Source organism: Pecten maximus, chromosome 7 (genome assembly GCF_902652985.1).
Source record: "Pecten maximus chromosome 7, xPecMax1.1, whole genome shotgun sequence".
Lineage (NCBI taxonomy): Eukaryota > Metazoa > Mollusca > Bivalvia > Pectinida > Pectinidae > Pecten > Pecten maximus.
In genome coordinates this window covers 30,046,808-30,064,604 of record NC_047021.1, presented here as the reverse complement: position 1 = coordinate 30,064,604, position 17,797 = coordinate 30,046,808, and the positions used below count along the sequence as shown (strand labels likewise).

Here is a 17,797-nt window from a genome sequence, read left to right as displayed (position 1 = left end):
AGTATTTCCATTCGTTAATTTCAGCCATATCTTAGTAACTATATATCTATTTTCATCTGCAAATTGGCATGCACTGTGATACTGACGCCTCAGTAAGAGCTAGCTATCCTCTATAACAGACTCGCTACTATTCATTTAATAATTATTCAAGAAATAATTAACGATGATTCGTGTATTGTTGCAGGATATACAACGAGGACGAGGATATTTTGCAATTAAATTAATAACGAAGGCCGCAGGTTTGGTTTAGTTCTGAGATCTACCTCTTTCTAATAGAAAAACGGCAAAGAAACCCCGGGAAAAGCTTGTAATTTATTTCTTGAGTATTGCATTATTTTGTTGATAAAATATACATTTCTTTACAGGCACTACAGTATTACAATCAAGAACATCTATCATATGGCATTGATTTTTTTTAAATTAAAAAAAAGGGGGGTGAAAAAAAGCGGCCTTCGTAGGATTCGAACTCGCGTCGTGATTAAAAAAAATAAGCAAATACTAACCCATTAACCCACTCGGCTACAGTAACCGTATTTTGTCTGTGTGAATATTAGATACATAAGCAAAACCACCCATATGTGTTGATCTGTCGAGTCGGATCGCCCGAGTTTCTTGTGCGGAGGAAAATATCACGAGTGCTTCCTCCGCGCAAGAAACGAGGGCGATCCGACTCGACAGATCAACACATATGGGTGGTTTTGCTTATTTATCACATACCTATGTAATCTTACAATAATGATACAACAAATTCGGTGAATGTTTTCTGTCGGTTTGTATCACACATGTGTGATACAAGATGTTGTATCACCATACTAGCCGGAACTACTTTTAAGGGGAATTCCCTTTTCCATGAAACTAAAAATAGACAGTTCATTGGAAGAAATAAAGTGAAGCTGTATCTTACAACATTGATTAAAATTATGAAAACATTTTTTTTTTAAGTAAATGCATTTAATTACAAATAAAAATCAATTACTTGAATATTTAAAATGTACGTTTATTTCTTTTAAATAAATATTGTCCTCCGACATTTCTGTCGTCTGCTAGGCTAGAGTCTGACAGCTCATAGTCTATCATCATAACATGGAACTTTCGGACGTTAACTTTGAAATTCTTCATGATATGATATTTGATGAAGTGGATAACGAGGAAGGGTTTGTAAATGACGAAGAAAATCACATTGTTCCTTCACAGCAGCCCGTACAAACATGTAACCCCCCATTACCTGCGTCTTCTCTCCAAGTTATGCCTGCCCCCCCCCCCCCCCCCCCCCCCCCCCCCCCCCCCCCCTCCAACGCCCGTCCCCCAAACAATGACAACACCGTCTGATCATGTATCTACAACTGCTCCCGAGCGTTGATAACAGACTTGCGTGATTACATAATGAGTAAAAGAAATCCAAACACAGTAAGAAAAACTGAAGGTGTTATAAGGAAATTTGTTGATTGGATTGCTGAAACGCCCCGCTCTGACGTCAGGTCATTGAGTGATATTTTACCATTTGAAATGGACACATACATTGGGGGATTCTTATTAGGCGCCCGGAAAAATGACGGTTCCCAGTATGAACCGGATACACTGACAAGTTGTCATCGCGGAATTGACCGTTACCTACGTGAAATAAACTATTATCCATACAACATAATGACATCAGAGTTATTTAGCACCAGTCGTCAGGTGATACAGTCCCATAGGAAAGAACTGAAACAACGAGGGTTGGGAAATAAACCGAACAGGGCTGAGCCGGTCAGTGAAAATGAGGAAAACGCTCTATGGCAAAGTGGTCAGCTGGGATTTGACCATCCGCAGTCTCTACTCAACACTGTGTGGTATCATAATACAAAATTGTTGGAGTTCAGGGGGTGCCACGAAAACAGGCAATTAAAATGGGGGGATCTTGAACTGAAAACTGACGAAAACGGCCAAGAATATTTGGAATTTAATGAAAGATCAACAAAAACTCGTGGAGGCAATTCAACTCACCAGAAGTCATTTAATCAAAACTTTTTGCAAATCCCGAGAATTCATCCAGATGTCCAATCAAATCATTTAAACTTTACGCGAAACACAGGCCACGGCAGAATCTCACTTTTATCTTGCTGTCAATCACAACGAGAACGGTAAACGTTGGTTTAAAAATCAGCCAGTGGGGACAAATAAGCTTTCTGATATGATGAAAACCATGGCAAACAATGCCGGTCTTGTTGGAAAAAAGACCAACCAATCCCTCCGAAAAACTCTGTGCACAAAACAGAAGGGAGATAATCAGTACAAAAATATTGATTAAGTGTAAACTGGCTAGATCTGTCAACTAGGCCTACACTTTTTTATCAGTTGACGAACTTATGATGACGAGATGACGATTTTTTTTCTTCATTGAAAACGAAAATAATACATAGTGATGTGACGCCACATGAAACCGCAAATGGATTCCATAATTAAGGAAAGTTGTAATTAATAAAGGTATGTGATAAATAACATTGTAACAGCCGTGACTCACGAGCGTGTGTTATTAACACGAGCGTGTGTTATTGACACGAGCGTGTATTATTGGAAAATAATACATGGTTTTAAACCAATCAAAACCTATACGTTTTAGGAAGCCTTTCCAGAAAATAAACATTCAAAAAAACATTATGATTTGATATGAAAGTCCCGAACAATACCATGTTCATATTGTCAATTTTCGAATTTGTCTAGTTGTTAAAACTATAGGTTTACTTCATTTTTATCTTTCTCCACACACAACTGATTTCATTAAATATATACAGTATATTAGAAACCACAGTACATGCATAAAAGTCGCTCTGAAAATGTTGATGCCATTTTTATCAGAAAACGCCTTTCAGCTTATACCGAAGGTGAAACGCTAACAGTTTTGGAATCTTGTTTTTGTTTTTATCTATTTACTCATATTGTGATGTATTTGGACATCCGACATCATAACTTCAAATAGTATCAAAGTAAAATGTGTCAACCAACAGTAATTTAATTGATTTCATTAACCTGCAAACAAGACTACAGTAACGCCCCTTTAAAATCAAAGCATGAAGCTATACAATGCAAATCGAATGGATCGTTTCAAACAAGAGCACATTACATGAAGTAGTCCTTCAAGCGAATGACGAGATTCTATAAACGTATGTCATTATGATTATGAATATCCAGTTGTAATAAAAATAAGTAATGGAATGAGCTGTACAACAAATAATTCATATGTATCTCTAGACCCTATTTCCTCTCAATTACAATAATTTGATTATTTCTATATCAAATCGGGGTATGTTTTCATATTAATTAAAACAGTTCATTAAAAAGGAAAATGTTTTGTTCTGTTCTGTAAACTGGTCAATATCTGACGATTTTATAAAACGCAGAAAATATTTCTTACTTTATTGGAGTGTTCAAAAGGCACACGCTACAGTCGAACTTCATTATCTCTAAGTTAATGGGATAATATAACTGCGAGATACATAAACAAAATCACCAATATGTGTTGATATGTCGAGTCGACTGGTGCTAAATAACTCTGATGTCATTATGTTGTATGGATAGTTTATTTCACGTAGGTAACGGTCAATTCCGCGATGAAAACTGTCAGTGAATTCGGTTCATACTGGGAACCGTCACTTTTCCTGGCGCCTAATAAGAATTCCCCAATGTTTGTGTCCATTTCAAAGGGTAAAATATCACCCATTGACCTGACGGCAGAGCGGGGCGACTCAGCAATCCAATCAACACATTTCCTTATAACACCTTCAGTTTTTCTTACTGTGTTTGGATTTCTTTTACCCATTATATAATCACGCAAGTCTGTTATCCCTGAACGAACGCTCGGGAGTAGTTGTAGACACGTGAACAGTCGGTGTTGTCATTGTTTTGGGAGACGGGCGTTGGAGGGGGGGGGGGGGGGGGGCAGGCATAACTTGGGGAGCAGACGCAGGTAATAGAGGGTCAGATATTTGTACGGGCTGCTGTGAAGGAACAATGTGTCATTTACAAATCCTTCTTTAACGTCCGAAAGTTCCATGTTATGATGATAGACTATGAGCTGAGACTATGAGCTGTCAAACAGACCCTAGCAGATGACAGAAATGTCAGAGGAAAATATTTAAAGATACATGTACATTTAAAAAATTCAAGCAAATGATTTTTATTTGTATTTAAATTCATTTTTTTTTTTTTTTAATATTTTCATAATTTTTAATTAATGTTGTAAGATACAGCTTCACTTTATTTCTTCGAATGAACTGTCTATTTTTAGTTTCATGGAAAAGGGAATTCCTTTAAAAGTAATTCCGGCCAGTATGGTGATACAAATGTGTGATACAAACCGACAGAAAACATTCACCGACATTTGTTGTATCACTATTGTAATATAACATAGATATGTGATAAATATATTTTACTGTCAGAATTGAATGTTAACTTAAATAAAACAGGGCCTTCGAGTTTTCAGAGTTCGAGATATCGATATTTGACAATATCGGCACCATTCAATACCAATAGAGTTAGGAACATCAATACTTTACTGATCAGAATAAGCTCTACATTGCACTGTTAAAACCAGACACTCTGATGATGAGAAAAGCTTTTCATCATTCTAGCGACCACGTGGACGTAATACTGGTAAATAATTAATCTCGCCAGCCATTAGTATAAGTATACATTATGATATCGAAGATTAGTTGACACATCGACGTGTGACAGAGGTACGCCAATACCTGCGCCATGAAGCATAGCCAATGGATTACCCTCCTGTATGGTGTATCTATCACATACAGCCTGTGTGTAGGTGAGTAATTATGTATACACAATCAACACAAAACATAGAATTATATTTATAACATCTTCACGTAAACAGCAAAAGCATGAGATATTAAAATAAGGATAAGGTTCAAAAATCGCTACTTATATTATCAATAAGAATAAATTAATTTGTTGAAATGTTGTAACTTTGTAATACGAATTAGTATTAGATACGGTATTGCCAGAAATATATTTAAGTGCATATTACAACTGTTTCGTCCTTCTAGACTTCGTCAGTGTTACTAGGGAAATCATGAAACTGTTTCGACCTTCTAGGGCTCTTCAGTGGTGTTAGGGAAGTTATAGAATTGAACTGTTTTGTCCTTCTAGGGCTCGTCAGCGATGCTAGGGAAATCATGAAACTGTTTCGTCCTTCTAGGGATCTTCAGTGGTGTTAGGGAAATTATATAATTGAACTGTTTTGTCCTTTTAAGCCTCGTCAGTGATGCTAGAGAAATTATGAAACTGATTCGTCTTTCTAGGGCTCGTCAGTGATGCTAGGGTAATCATAAAACTGTTTCGCCCATGTAGGACTGTCAGTGATCCTAAGAGCCTTAGGTGTAGATACCTCATGACATGTTAATGGATTTAATTTAATTGAACATCAGATTATTTCTTTATAAAACAGGACGGACTTTTGATAAATGAGATAATATTGAATATAAACTATACACTATATTTTAAACAAGATATACACTTCAGAATATTTAGTTTTTGATTATCTTAATTCATGCAAACAACAATAATTACGAGATTCTGTCCTAAATTCACAGCAGGTTATTCATTGGAGAGATGATAATACTGTATCCCACCATTATATGTCAACTGAATGATTTTAATAATACGCATGCTGTTTTATTTTTATGAAATACGTAACAAATTGTACATATATTCCATTAGTGTGGCACGTAAACAATATCTTCATCATAATTAGTATATTATCTTTGCAGGTGCACCTGACAATGCCGGCACTGAGTTCATTTTAGGATTCACCGAAATGACAGGCAATACCCAAGATGTTGTGCTGTACATAACAACAGTAAAGTCTAGTACTATTAGCGTCCGGGTCAATGCACCAAAGTACTCACCTGCAGTGATCAGCGAGACTTCATTCAATGTAACTTCTACTGAAACCAAAATCATTAGAATATCAGGAGATATACGAACGTCAGGAACAAAACAAGAAAGCAAAGGTGTCCATATAACAGCAAATGATGAAATTAATGTTTTTGGTTTCGATTTTGAGATGGAATCGGGCGATTTTTTTCTAGCACATCCTATTGATGTTTTGAGCTCAGGATACATTGTTAATGCATTACCTCAAAGCCAGGTATTTTTCGTTGTGTTGCACAATGAAACGGCCGTTGTCATAACTTTGGGTACTGCGTTAGCAAAACACGCTGTAACCTACGAAGGAGTGGATATCCATTCGGGTGAAACAATAGAATTGATGCTTCACCGATTTGATACTTTCCATTTAACCAGTCGGGGAGATCTCAGTGGAACCCTGATTACAGCAGATAAAGCTATTGCCATGTTCAACGGAAAAGCTAACACAGCTCAAAATTCTGGAGATGTCGCTGGCCATATGATAGAGCAAGTACCTGCTATCCAGTCACTAGGTAAAATCTTCATCGCATCTCCAATTCCCGACTATGCTGACGACAATTTGTTAAAATTTGTTGCGAGTGCTGACAAAACATTTGTTAAAATAAACTGTACAGATGGCTGGGAACGCTCTTTCGTTTTAACGTTTGCGGGTGATGTGACTACTCGTGACCTTATTACGCCCGACTATTGTACAATAGAAGCGGATAAGCACATTCTTCTGACTCAACTTTGTAGGAGCAACACGGATAACACAAAATTCAGTATGATCATTATAACCCCTATTGAACAATATGCCGCAGATTATACATTCACCACCCCTAGTGACAGCCTATATAACAACATGTTGATGGTCATTGTACCGGTAACAGAAGTAAATGGACTACTATTGGACGGGGATGCATTTTCGACCGGGGATATAATTTCGACCCAGATTGTTCAATCCCACTACGCGATAAGACATATCCCTGTTTCTGAAGGTGCCCACACCGTGCGACACATCTCCCCCATTGTCACGTTCGGTGCTTACATATACGGAACAGCACCCAGACAGTTCTATGTGACAGCCGCCGGTAAACGATTTGCTCCGATCAATACGGTGAGTAGTCCTCTAAGCCTGACCATATTCTCAGTCTTCTGGTTAAAAGTTTGGAGCCAGCGATTATGATTAGTTACTAGAAAAGCCGAAAGTTCTGGCATGTAAACCAAACCATCATTTTAGCTCAATGTCGACTAAACGAGGGTTAAATACGAACAAAATATATTTCTGTATGGAAATCCTTGAAAATGGCAAGGTGCTGACGGCCAGGTGTTGCAGAAGGGTAAACGTCTTCTGCTTTATCGCCGACATGGGAATGTTACAATCTAGCAATTAGGAATCTGACATCATCACGTTTAACATAAGCTTAGTCCCTCTGTTGTCCCTGGCACTAACCTCCATATTCAGTCTTAAATGGCCTTGATTTAAAGTTGTACAGGGAATATGCAGTCGACGTCGTCAATTTAGTTTTTTGTTATTAAGAGACAATACACCGTTGATATATCTATAAACATTATTTATAATATGGTTTGCAAGGTCTCTCTTTTCTGATCTGATCATCTTTTTATTGATATAAGACTCTCATAAAAACAAAAGCGAGTCGGCCAAGATTTAGGTATATCCATAACAAATCATTTTTTCATATATGCCTCAACATTATCTAGGTGACAATATTGAGGCATATATGAAAATGATTTTCAGTATTGTCACTTTGTTCACTCCGATGAGTTAAAAAGCCTTTTATAGTATGATCTAGTCTTGTTTGCAGATTTATATAATTGACAGGGAAACACATAGTCATAAACCAATGTTCCATTATGGTTCATCTTAAACTATATCCGACACCTGCTGTTTTTGATATAAGATTACACATCTTTATTATCAGTATTTACCTAGTTGCATATTACCTGGAATGTAGATGGTATCTTCTCGATATTTTGAGTTTAGATAAATTCTATCATTTATTATTATAAGTGAAAAGTACTATTTGCCTTATGATATTGTGAGATTTACTTCCTAATTAGCCGTGCAACGTAAACCTAGCAGTCATAATTCCGGGTGATGGACTTGATAACGACTGTGATGGACGTATTGACGAGGAACTCTGTGTGGAATCATACTCTAGAGACCAGATCGACGGTAAGGCCACTAATGTATAGCTACGGTTAGTCGACTATCTAATTTCAAAATTGATAATCACTGCTGTCAGTGTAAACACAGCTTGTCAACGATATTTATCAAATTGGCTTTCTGATATTGAAAAAGACCCAACATTAACAACGACGGCAGCATCACTTCTTGTATATAATATTCAACAATCTAGTTCTTTTTAAACAACGAATTTGTTAATTCTGAATGAAATATCCTTCGATGATACGTTTTTACGAAATTGATAAAAAAATTTTGAAAAAAAATCTATATTTCGGGAAATTAAATGTATGATTATAATCGATTTTTCATATAAACCGAGAAGCATGCCTGCACAGTTTTATAAATAAAACATATATAGGGTTTTGATGATGAAAAATTATGTCTTTAGCTTATTAAGAAGCAAGGATTAAGAGCTGTAGATACTTCGAGACTCTGGAGGCATAGTCAGGGTACGTGTCAAACATTGTCTGTCAAATGCAGAAGTGTGTATACAATAACTGCTTAGCCATAAATGTATACACATATCTAGGATATTACCAGCTGGGGGAATACAATTTTTGTACCTTAAAAAAACCCCCAAAAAACCCATTGTTTTCTTGGTTTATTATAATGTATGTCAAAGTATGTATCTGTAATATCTTATATAGACGCCATGTATAGATACTGTTTTTAAGTTATATGATAATATCGAGAGAGACATTTAAATAAGAGTTTAAGAAATAAAGAATGATGATGATGATGTAATACTGTAAGAGACATTAAATACACGATAGCTGCCGAATCTACTACATGTATGTATCCAACAGTATTACTATTTATTAAATAAATGAACGAATATCAGACATACATGATTAAGTTATTAGACCTCATTATAGTCAGGGTCGCTCATTGTGTATTATCCTGGGGCGTTCTACATTAATATTGCAGAGAATAAAATCGGGTAATGTACTAGCTATTACAACGCTAATAACACCCGACGGCAACGAGCCTCTATATCACAGATGCACATAGTATATCGCTGTTTCAGAATTAATTAACGCAATATTGCCTATCTTTATATTTGACGAAAGGTACACATTTCTCCATTATTCTTTTCTTGCAACATTTTGAAATTCCTAGTATTTTATTCTGGCTAGGATACTGAGGATTAGATATTAATTGGACGAACTTTATTGAACTTTTATTGAACTTTCAGATATAACCACGCCATTGGAATACTAACTGCAGACACCCGCTGGGGTTTCGCTCTTTGGTTGACCTTAGAATATATACATATTCACAGATATTGTGTTCCTGCAGACTTAACAGATTAGATAGTAACCATAGCAATGACTTTCTGATATAACCAGATCATTAGAACACTGTAGACTTACACGGGACATTCATTAAGTGTCCACCTAGGGAGATTTCCACCCTTTGTTTGACCTTAGGATATACAAATATTGGCAGCTAGAGCTTTCTTACAGTACATCAGTAAGAAATATGTTAACATCGGGCATCTGTATCAAATGTTCTCATAAATACATTTTTACGTATATCTTATGATAGAAATGGCATCGAGTTTATGTCAAACTTTTTTTGTATTAGGAGCATAAAACAAATAAATAAAGAATATTATTACATTTTTACCAGTGAAATATCAAAACTTATTCTTTCTATAAAAGTGATATTTTTCACTAGTGAAAATATCATATTTTGCTGATTTGACCAATCAAATTAATGATTAGAAAATACCAAAATAATTGACCAATCAGAAAGCCCGACATATATGTCAGCACCTGGACAGGGATAACTACTTTTTTTGTATGCAAACTTTCGCTGTAGGCCTAGTTAGCATACGGGGTAGGTTTTTCGTTGATAAAAATGCTCGTGCTGCGCACTCGTCAAAAATATCAAAATATTAGCCCCACACGTGAAATATATTTGGTATTACTGAAGACACTGTTAGATATCCTCTATTTATATTAACCTGCATATTGCTTTAGCATAATAACCATCAAGCTTTACAAAATTCACCAATGTCTCATACATTCCTTCCTTTAGAGTGTTTTTTCCTTAATACAAATATCAAGAAGATAAACGTGAATAATGGTATGCAATGAACCGTTTTCTGGTTACTTAATGACAGCCGTATTGATTTTCAGCATATCCGTGAAAAATACGTCAATGATATGAAGGTCCTGTTTGGAAGGTGGACAATTCCACCGTATCGGAGTATGCTAAAGAATGCGGTTAATGGAAAGATTACCTGTCGTTGCCCTTTTCTTTAAAGTGTATATTTTCTAGATACTTAACTTGCTTGTTTGTTGTGATTTTTATACTTTCTTATGCCCTGTATGACTACAGAATGTGTATGTTGATGGGCCGTCAATGTTATTATCAACCAATCAATCACAACCGCAAAAACCCCTTTCGAATTTATGATATTAAATGAGGACGATTCATTATAATATAAAGTGCCTGACCAGACGGGAAAAGTTCGATATTCTATTCCTAAACAAATATTCGTGTGTAAGCGATATACTCTTATTCTTCCGAAACCCCTGGTCTAATCCGCGAAGTTTTTAATGTTTCCATATCTTTTTTTATTATATTTCCTCCTCGTCTTATCGACGTTTTGATTAAATTTTGTTTCTATGCCGGGTTTCATGTTGATGTTTTGTTACATGGAATGTCAAGATTTACATAAATTACAGTCCAAATAAACACTGTGAAAACCTGCGTAACACATGATATATTTCTCCGTACAGGTAAAATGTAACAATTGTCTTTGTTATCACATCCAGTGTCCTGTAAATATTTCATTATTAGTATATATTTGAAAAGTGTCGGTACATAAACGTGAATCATTGGGGATTATTTTATCAATCTAATATAATTATGAATTTCATACTTACGGTACGTCATGCTCATTATACATTTATTTGTTTCATGTGCACTACGACTATATCCCATAGTATTTATTAATATATAGGAACACTTTAATTTGTTACTTTGTGATATGATATATTTTTTATTATGTTATTGGAATATTAATATGTATGTGACATTTCATCATAATCTAGTGTTCATATTTTGCAGATGATGATGGAGACGGTTTATCAAACGAAGATTGTGCAAAACTCGCAGCAAGTAAGTTTCGAATGAAATAGAATTCAATTGCAAGAAGTATCGTTAAGTATACGGTTAGTAAAATTACCGTCATTGGTTTTATTAAATTTGATGAATCGTCATACAAATATTTCATGGGAAATTATTTTGATAATAGCTTAGCTCAGTTAAACATCATTACGATAATATAAAGATATGTAAACAAGTATTTTACTGTGATTCCATAAAAATAGGAAAAGATTATATCAAAATTTAAAACTTACAATATCTATTCGTATGTGTAGACATCCTCAATGTATATGTTATACATGTAAGGCATAAACTCTCGCAAAAAGAGAATAATCAACACGTATTATAAATATCGATATCTGCCATATTAGTAATTGATTTCATAATCACATGATTATCAGTCGACGGTAGCTGGAGTGATTGGAGCGATTACGATACTTGCTCGGTGACCTGTACGAAACCTGGTATTCCAAACAATGGCACACAAACACGGAAACGTGCCTGTACTAATCCGGAACCTTCCAATGACGGGATGCCATGCAGAGGACCAGGCTCACAGTACCGCTTCTGTAACTCAACTACTAATTGTCCAAGTGAGCATATAGTTCTTTGATTTATCTACCGGGCTGGCGGTTGTAAGAAACTTCATAAATAATATGTGTAGTGTATAATTAGAAAAATATGTACAGTCAAGGGTATTGTTCTACTTTAATTGATAATGATATATTTCTGGTATTGTGTAGTATGTATACTGTCAGTCAAGGTTAATATGCTATTCCCGAATTTAATGTTTAAGCTCTTTTATCATGAAAACTTATTTTACCAAATATGTGTCCATCTGCAAAATATTGCCACTTCGCGTGATATTACTCCTTTTAGGATATTATTATTTTTTTTACATATGGATACATTAGATTTATACCAAATACATATTTACCCGTGTAATGCTTTAACGTATTTCAGAAAATTTCAACTATGTTATCGGATATATGGGAACTGGTGACAATGCCTCACACCTATTGGTTGTTGTGAACCTTGGAGACGATGTTGCAAGAATAAATGTTACATCGAAGTCTGGAAGTATGATAACTGACCTTAATACTACGGACACATACGATGTAACATTTGATCACGAATTCACAGTGAAAGAATCAGCGCTTAGTTCCAAGGCCATTAGAATAGAGTCTGATAACCATATCCAGGTGTATGGTTTCAACAGCAAGCCAACAACATCATGCAAGGCAGGATTCATTGCGAGAAACAACGCCACGATCGGTAAAATGTATTATGCACTAACACCAAATGCTTTAATTGGCCAATCTACAAATCCACAGGTTCTGATTGTTGGTGTACATTCCAACACATTTGTAAGCGTACAAATAAATGTTCAAAATGGACGTGAAAATGGTGTCTATATAGAACAAGTCTTTTATGGTAATGGCGATGAGTTTAACATCTCCATGAACGAATTTCAAACTTTACAAATTCAAAGTGAAAGCGGAGATTTCACCGGAATGAGGATTAAATCATCGAAACCAATCAGTGTATTCAGCGGAAATAAATATGTTGGTAGTTCACGGGATTCTCATTTGGTGGACCAATTACCGCCTGTTAGTGACTGGGGTACAAAATTTGTATCCATATCCCCGAATTATGCAATGTACAAGTGCAAGGTAGTCGCGTTGCAGCCTTCTACTATTGTGCAATATACATGTTCTTCTGGTTCTTTCAGTCCTATATCACTTAATGCGGAAGGGGAACACGCCAGCATACAATTTGATAGCGAAACTTGCACATTTGTTTCAAATAATCCCGTTATGATTGCTATGACAACGAATAGGATTGATGGAAACCCGTCATTGGTTATGTTGCAACCGCTGGAAATCGTCAGTGGTAACCTGGTGTTTTACATACCAACATTAGTAGAAGCGGAGTTAGTAATTGCAATAGAAACTAAACATTTTGGAAATATTACCGTTGATTGTGAAAGTATAAATGAGAATGTGCTAGTCGCGGATGGTATGACTTCCGGTCGTAAATCATTAGATAGTGGAATCCACGTCGTCCGGACCAATGGCAGATCTGTTCTCTTGTCCGGCTATGTCCATGGATGGGTCAACCATTTTACATTCAGCTACCCATTGATTGTTAGCAGCACGCTGGTAAGTTAATGTTTAACGTATCGTTACAGCCAGTAAATGCCCCTAGTCAACAATAGAATTGTAATCTTATTATTATTTGTTACATTGTGTGTTACTTTGTCTATGTACTCTGCTTTTGACCTTATTCTGGTATGTTATTATCTTAGGTTAGTCCGTCGTTAACCTTATTTAGCATGTTATTCTCTTTGTGTGGCTATCTCTTATAAGTCTGTTGTAAACATTATTTTGATATGCTGTTTTCTTTGCATAACTGTCTTTTATTAGTCTGCTGTTAACATTATATGTGTATGTTATTGTTTTTGAGACACTATCTCTTATAAAAGTGTCATTAAAATCATTTTAGTACATCTTTTTTGTAATATTGTTATTTGTGAGTAGCTATCTCTACATAGTCCGTTGTTAAATTTATTTTGATATGTTTGTTAACTTTGTTTTATTATTTTTAGTTAGTTCGCTGTTAACATTATTTGGTATGGTTGTTAACTGATGTTTAGCTAGTCCGTTGTTAAATTTATTTTGGTATGGTTGTTAACTGATGTTTAGCTAGTCCGTTGTTAAATTTATTTTGGTATGGTTGTTAACTTTGTTTTATTATTTTTAGTTAGTTCGCTGTTAACATTATTTGGTATGGTTGTTAACTGATGTTTAGCTAGTCCGTTGTTAAATTTATTTTGGTATGGTTGTTAACTGATGTTTAGCTAGTCCGTTGTTAAATTTATTTTGGTATGGTTGTTAACTTTGTTTAATTGTCTATAGTTAGTCCGTTGTTAACTTTATTTTTGTATGGTAGTAACTTTGTTTAAATATTTCTAGTTAGTCCGCTGTTAACATTATTTTGGTATGTAGTTATTTAGTTTCCCCTTTGCTGATAATTTTAAGCTGGTATGCTGTTGTCGTTGTATCGCTACATTCAGTTGTCAGTTACAATATGATGAATGGAAATATTCTCCCTGATCGGTGACAAAACAATTACTAAATCTTGAAGCAATATTCATTGCAAGAACTCGTAAATTTAACATGATAGAAGAGAGCCACGCATTTACATGAAATCCACATTAATAATGGACGATGAATTGATAGACATAGAACATGTTCCTTTTGTAGGTAGATGACACGGACAGTTTACTAGGAACCTGTGATGAGGGAACCTTCAGAAATGCAAACCGTTTCATCTACGGCAGTGTTGACCACATCTACGGGACTTTTTCTTCAAAGCTCAATCACTTTGCCTGACGCCACTCAGTATGCAGAAATAATGACGGAAACCATTCAATCTACCGTAGCGTGGACGGAAAATATCAGTCCTACATTAACAGAAGCCACTGAACCAGGATCAACATTGTCGGGTACACAGACTAATACAGCATCACCAACGGATGTTATCCTCCCTACATCCCAATTAACAACAGAAACTGTATATGTGGCGGAGTCTACCAGATCCCCTGAAGTAACAACTGAACGAATATCATCGCCGTGTGTCTGTAATAACTGTAGTAGTTACGCTCCCTCTAACTATAGTACTGAGGAGCTTATGGCAATCATAGCTGAACTACGTGCTGAGCTTGTTATTCACAGGAATGCCACCAACAGTTATCTCCGTACCAAGATTTCAGCAAAGGACAATCGACCGTCCTCTAAAGCTATGGGCTGTGTGGGGTGTATGATCCTTGTCATGGTCGGCATAGGAATTCTGGTAATAGACATCAAGAGTTTGATTGGCATGTATAAAGAAATAAAACGGAACATATGCTTGGTGAATGACAAGACTTAATTTTGCATATAGAATGTACATGACATGAACAATGCTTAATGTGTTTAGATAAATATTGGCAAAAGAATACATATATAGCAACGCTGACGTGGCATGGGATACTATTTTTTGTTATATCAATGTGATTTGAGGTTTAAGTAACACATGTAGTTAGCTGATACTTAAATTTTATATTTAGTTGTGTATGGCTTTCAAATTACATTTCAAGCGCATTCATATTATTTGCAGTTAATACGTTAATTTTATAACTTTGAACTTAGTTGGGCTAAAGACGAATTCAATGGGCTAGAGTAGAAAATTGAACATAGACAATAAAACCGTTCTTGCGGAACATACAAACAAAAGAACTGTCTATGATTGGAAAATTTAATCTTAATATTGTGACACAAATTATATTGATGTTTTATTATTCAACATATGCACCTATTTAATTGTATGCTATGTTATTTATTTGTGATTTACTTGCTTGGCAACTGCTAGTTTCATACTAGGAGAATATCAAGATTATTGAGGACACCTTCTAAAGCATTATTTTTTATTACATTGCGATGTCCCGATACTTACACTGAAGCAAGAAAATGACCTTGTGTATTCATCAAGCAAAAAGGGTAACCAAGATACCAAGGAAGAGCGAAGGTCACAGAAAGGGATAAGGCGCAGTTCCATAGAGTAGTAGGACTACTTATTGTTCGTCATACACTTGCGTATCTTTTGTGAAAGACATACAAAAAGCCAAGATAAAATGTAAATTCATTTTAGATTCAGATGTTTTTACTTTTAAAAAGTCATAGCGGAAAAGATCATACGAAAACCAAATTCTAACACAATATAAAGCAGTTCAGTATATTTGATGAAACTTCGGTTCGCCAGCGAACGACTCGGAATACGTCGGCAAAGACACATGTGCTGGCAATACTCCTGAAAGAAATAAAATTTAGTAGCATTTGTTTAAAAAGAATAGATATATACAAAGAAAAAGAAAAAAACTCGACAACATTTTATTTTTCTTTGTGTATTACTTCGTCTGTAGGGATCTTACTGAACAGTCTCATTATATATATATATATATATATTGCGAAACAAATTCTACCAACTACTAACATATATCACTCTTGACATATCGAACCCCGGTCGTCTAAGTGAAAGGCAAGTGTGTTAACACAATACCACAGGACCACTCGATTTATTGCACAGAGAATTGGGAGAAGTCGTTTATAAGTTGGAAAAACTTGCTGACTAATCCCTTTGTCATTATTATATGTCAATAAAGTTGTTGGATATGGAATTTATTTCACACGAGTAAGTTATTTTTTAAAAGTTACAAAAGACACGAGCTTTAGCGAGTGTTTTTTGCAACTTTTAAAAAATAACTTACGAGTGTGAAATAAATTCCATATCCAACAATTTCGAGTCGTGTGACCTGTTTCTACCACAATAATATCGGCTTGAATCAAAGGGAAACGTGGCCAAGTATACTTTCGCGTATGCAAATAAAGTGTACCGGTGACGTCCGGGACCCGGTGATGTGACGTCATTAGATTATTGGTGACGTCAATAAGAATTGCAGCTTGGGTCAAAGTTCACCTTGTTAGCCAATCAAAATGCGTACAGAGTTTATACCACGTGTGGTATAAACAGATTGTTAATCAACAGCTGTAATGATTAACTGATGGTCTGAGAGTTGAATAACACAGGGTATTGTGGTAGAAAATATGTTTAAACTAAAAAAAAAAACTCGATTTATTTTATTTTTGATCTATTAAAGGGTCGTAAACATTATAATAGTAAATTTTACCAATGTTACATTGTTTTATTCTTTTTCATGGAATCAAAATGTCCAGGACGAGACAAGCTCAGCCCAGTTTTAATCATGCAAATGCTGTTGAGATTCGAGGATTTCAAGTAAATATTTGATATTGCTTTTATTGTTTTCATGAAGAGAACAGGTGAAACTAATTTAACAAACTGTTAAGATAGAAGGTTTTGGTCGATGTATTTACTAAAAATAGGTAGCATTTATTTCTCTGCTCATTCATGCTAAAACAACGCATACCTTGTCCGGTTTGTACATATGGATGGTGCGGCGGTGCTGAGGGAGTTGCTGCATGGCTTTGCGTGAAGGTCTTGATGTGTTGTGTGGTCGGCCCTTGGTTTCTTTTCTGATTCTTCCTCCGGTATACGATACACAGTATTACACATACAATCACTATAGAGGAAACACCTCCAAATGACAGACCCACGTACAGTAATGTATTGTTTTCTTCATCTGTAAAACAGTTACAGGAAGAGAAAACGAAGAAAATACCAATGCATGTGATAATCGTATGAATTTCGCTTGTAACACAATACTTCAATGAAATCACATATTTTAAAACACATGATTGACATTTGTCTTAAGGTTTACTATACAAAATATCCATTTTATCTAATGCTTGATGAAAACACTTTTTATTGATTAAACATTATAAACCCTCCCAGATACTAAGGATATTATCATAAAAAATCTTTTGCGTCTAATATATGCATTTTCGATCCCTGTGCATATCATACTTGGAATTGAATGAGAGAAAATCCCCAAGAATGTTCAGTAAAGGAAAATGCTTTATTACTTTATTTCTTTTAAATAAGTCTATACTT

General features: G+C 35.3%; 1 protein-coding gene across 1 annotated transcript; it reads left to right on the top strand.

The window, feature by feature from the left end:
* Nucleotides 1-4,696: 4,696 nt before the first annotated feature.
* Nucleotides 4,697-14,647, top strand: LOC117330530. The gene is made up of 7 exons (XM_033888907.1): nucleotides 4,697-4,795; nucleotides 5,760-7,015; nucleotides 7,981-8,095; nucleotides 11,189-11,239; nucleotides 11,629-11,820; nucleotides 12,191-13,389; nucleotides 14,494-14,647. The coding sequence occupies exons 1-7, from the start codon at nucleotides 4,732-4,734 to the stop codon at nucleotides 14,620-14,622; spliced, it is 3,006 nt and encodes a 1,001-aa protein (XP_033744798.1). The 5' UTR covers nucleotides 4,697-4,731; the 3' UTR covers nucleotides 14,623-14,647.
* Nucleotides 14,648-17,797: the final 3,150 nt, after the last annotated feature.

Coding starts and splice junctions, on each gene's coding strand:
- LOC117330530 (XM_033888907.1), top strand. CDS start 4,732: ATGAAGCATAGCCAATGGATTACCCTCCTGTATGGTGTATCTATCACA. Junction 8,096..11,188: donor CTCTAGAGACCAGATCGACG/GTAAGGCCACTA, acceptor CATATTTTGCAG/ATGATGATGGAGACGGTTTA. Junction 11,240..11,628: donor TTGTGCAAAACTCGCAGCAA/GTAAGTTTCGAA, acceptor CATGATTATCAG/TCGACGGTAGCTGGAGTGAT.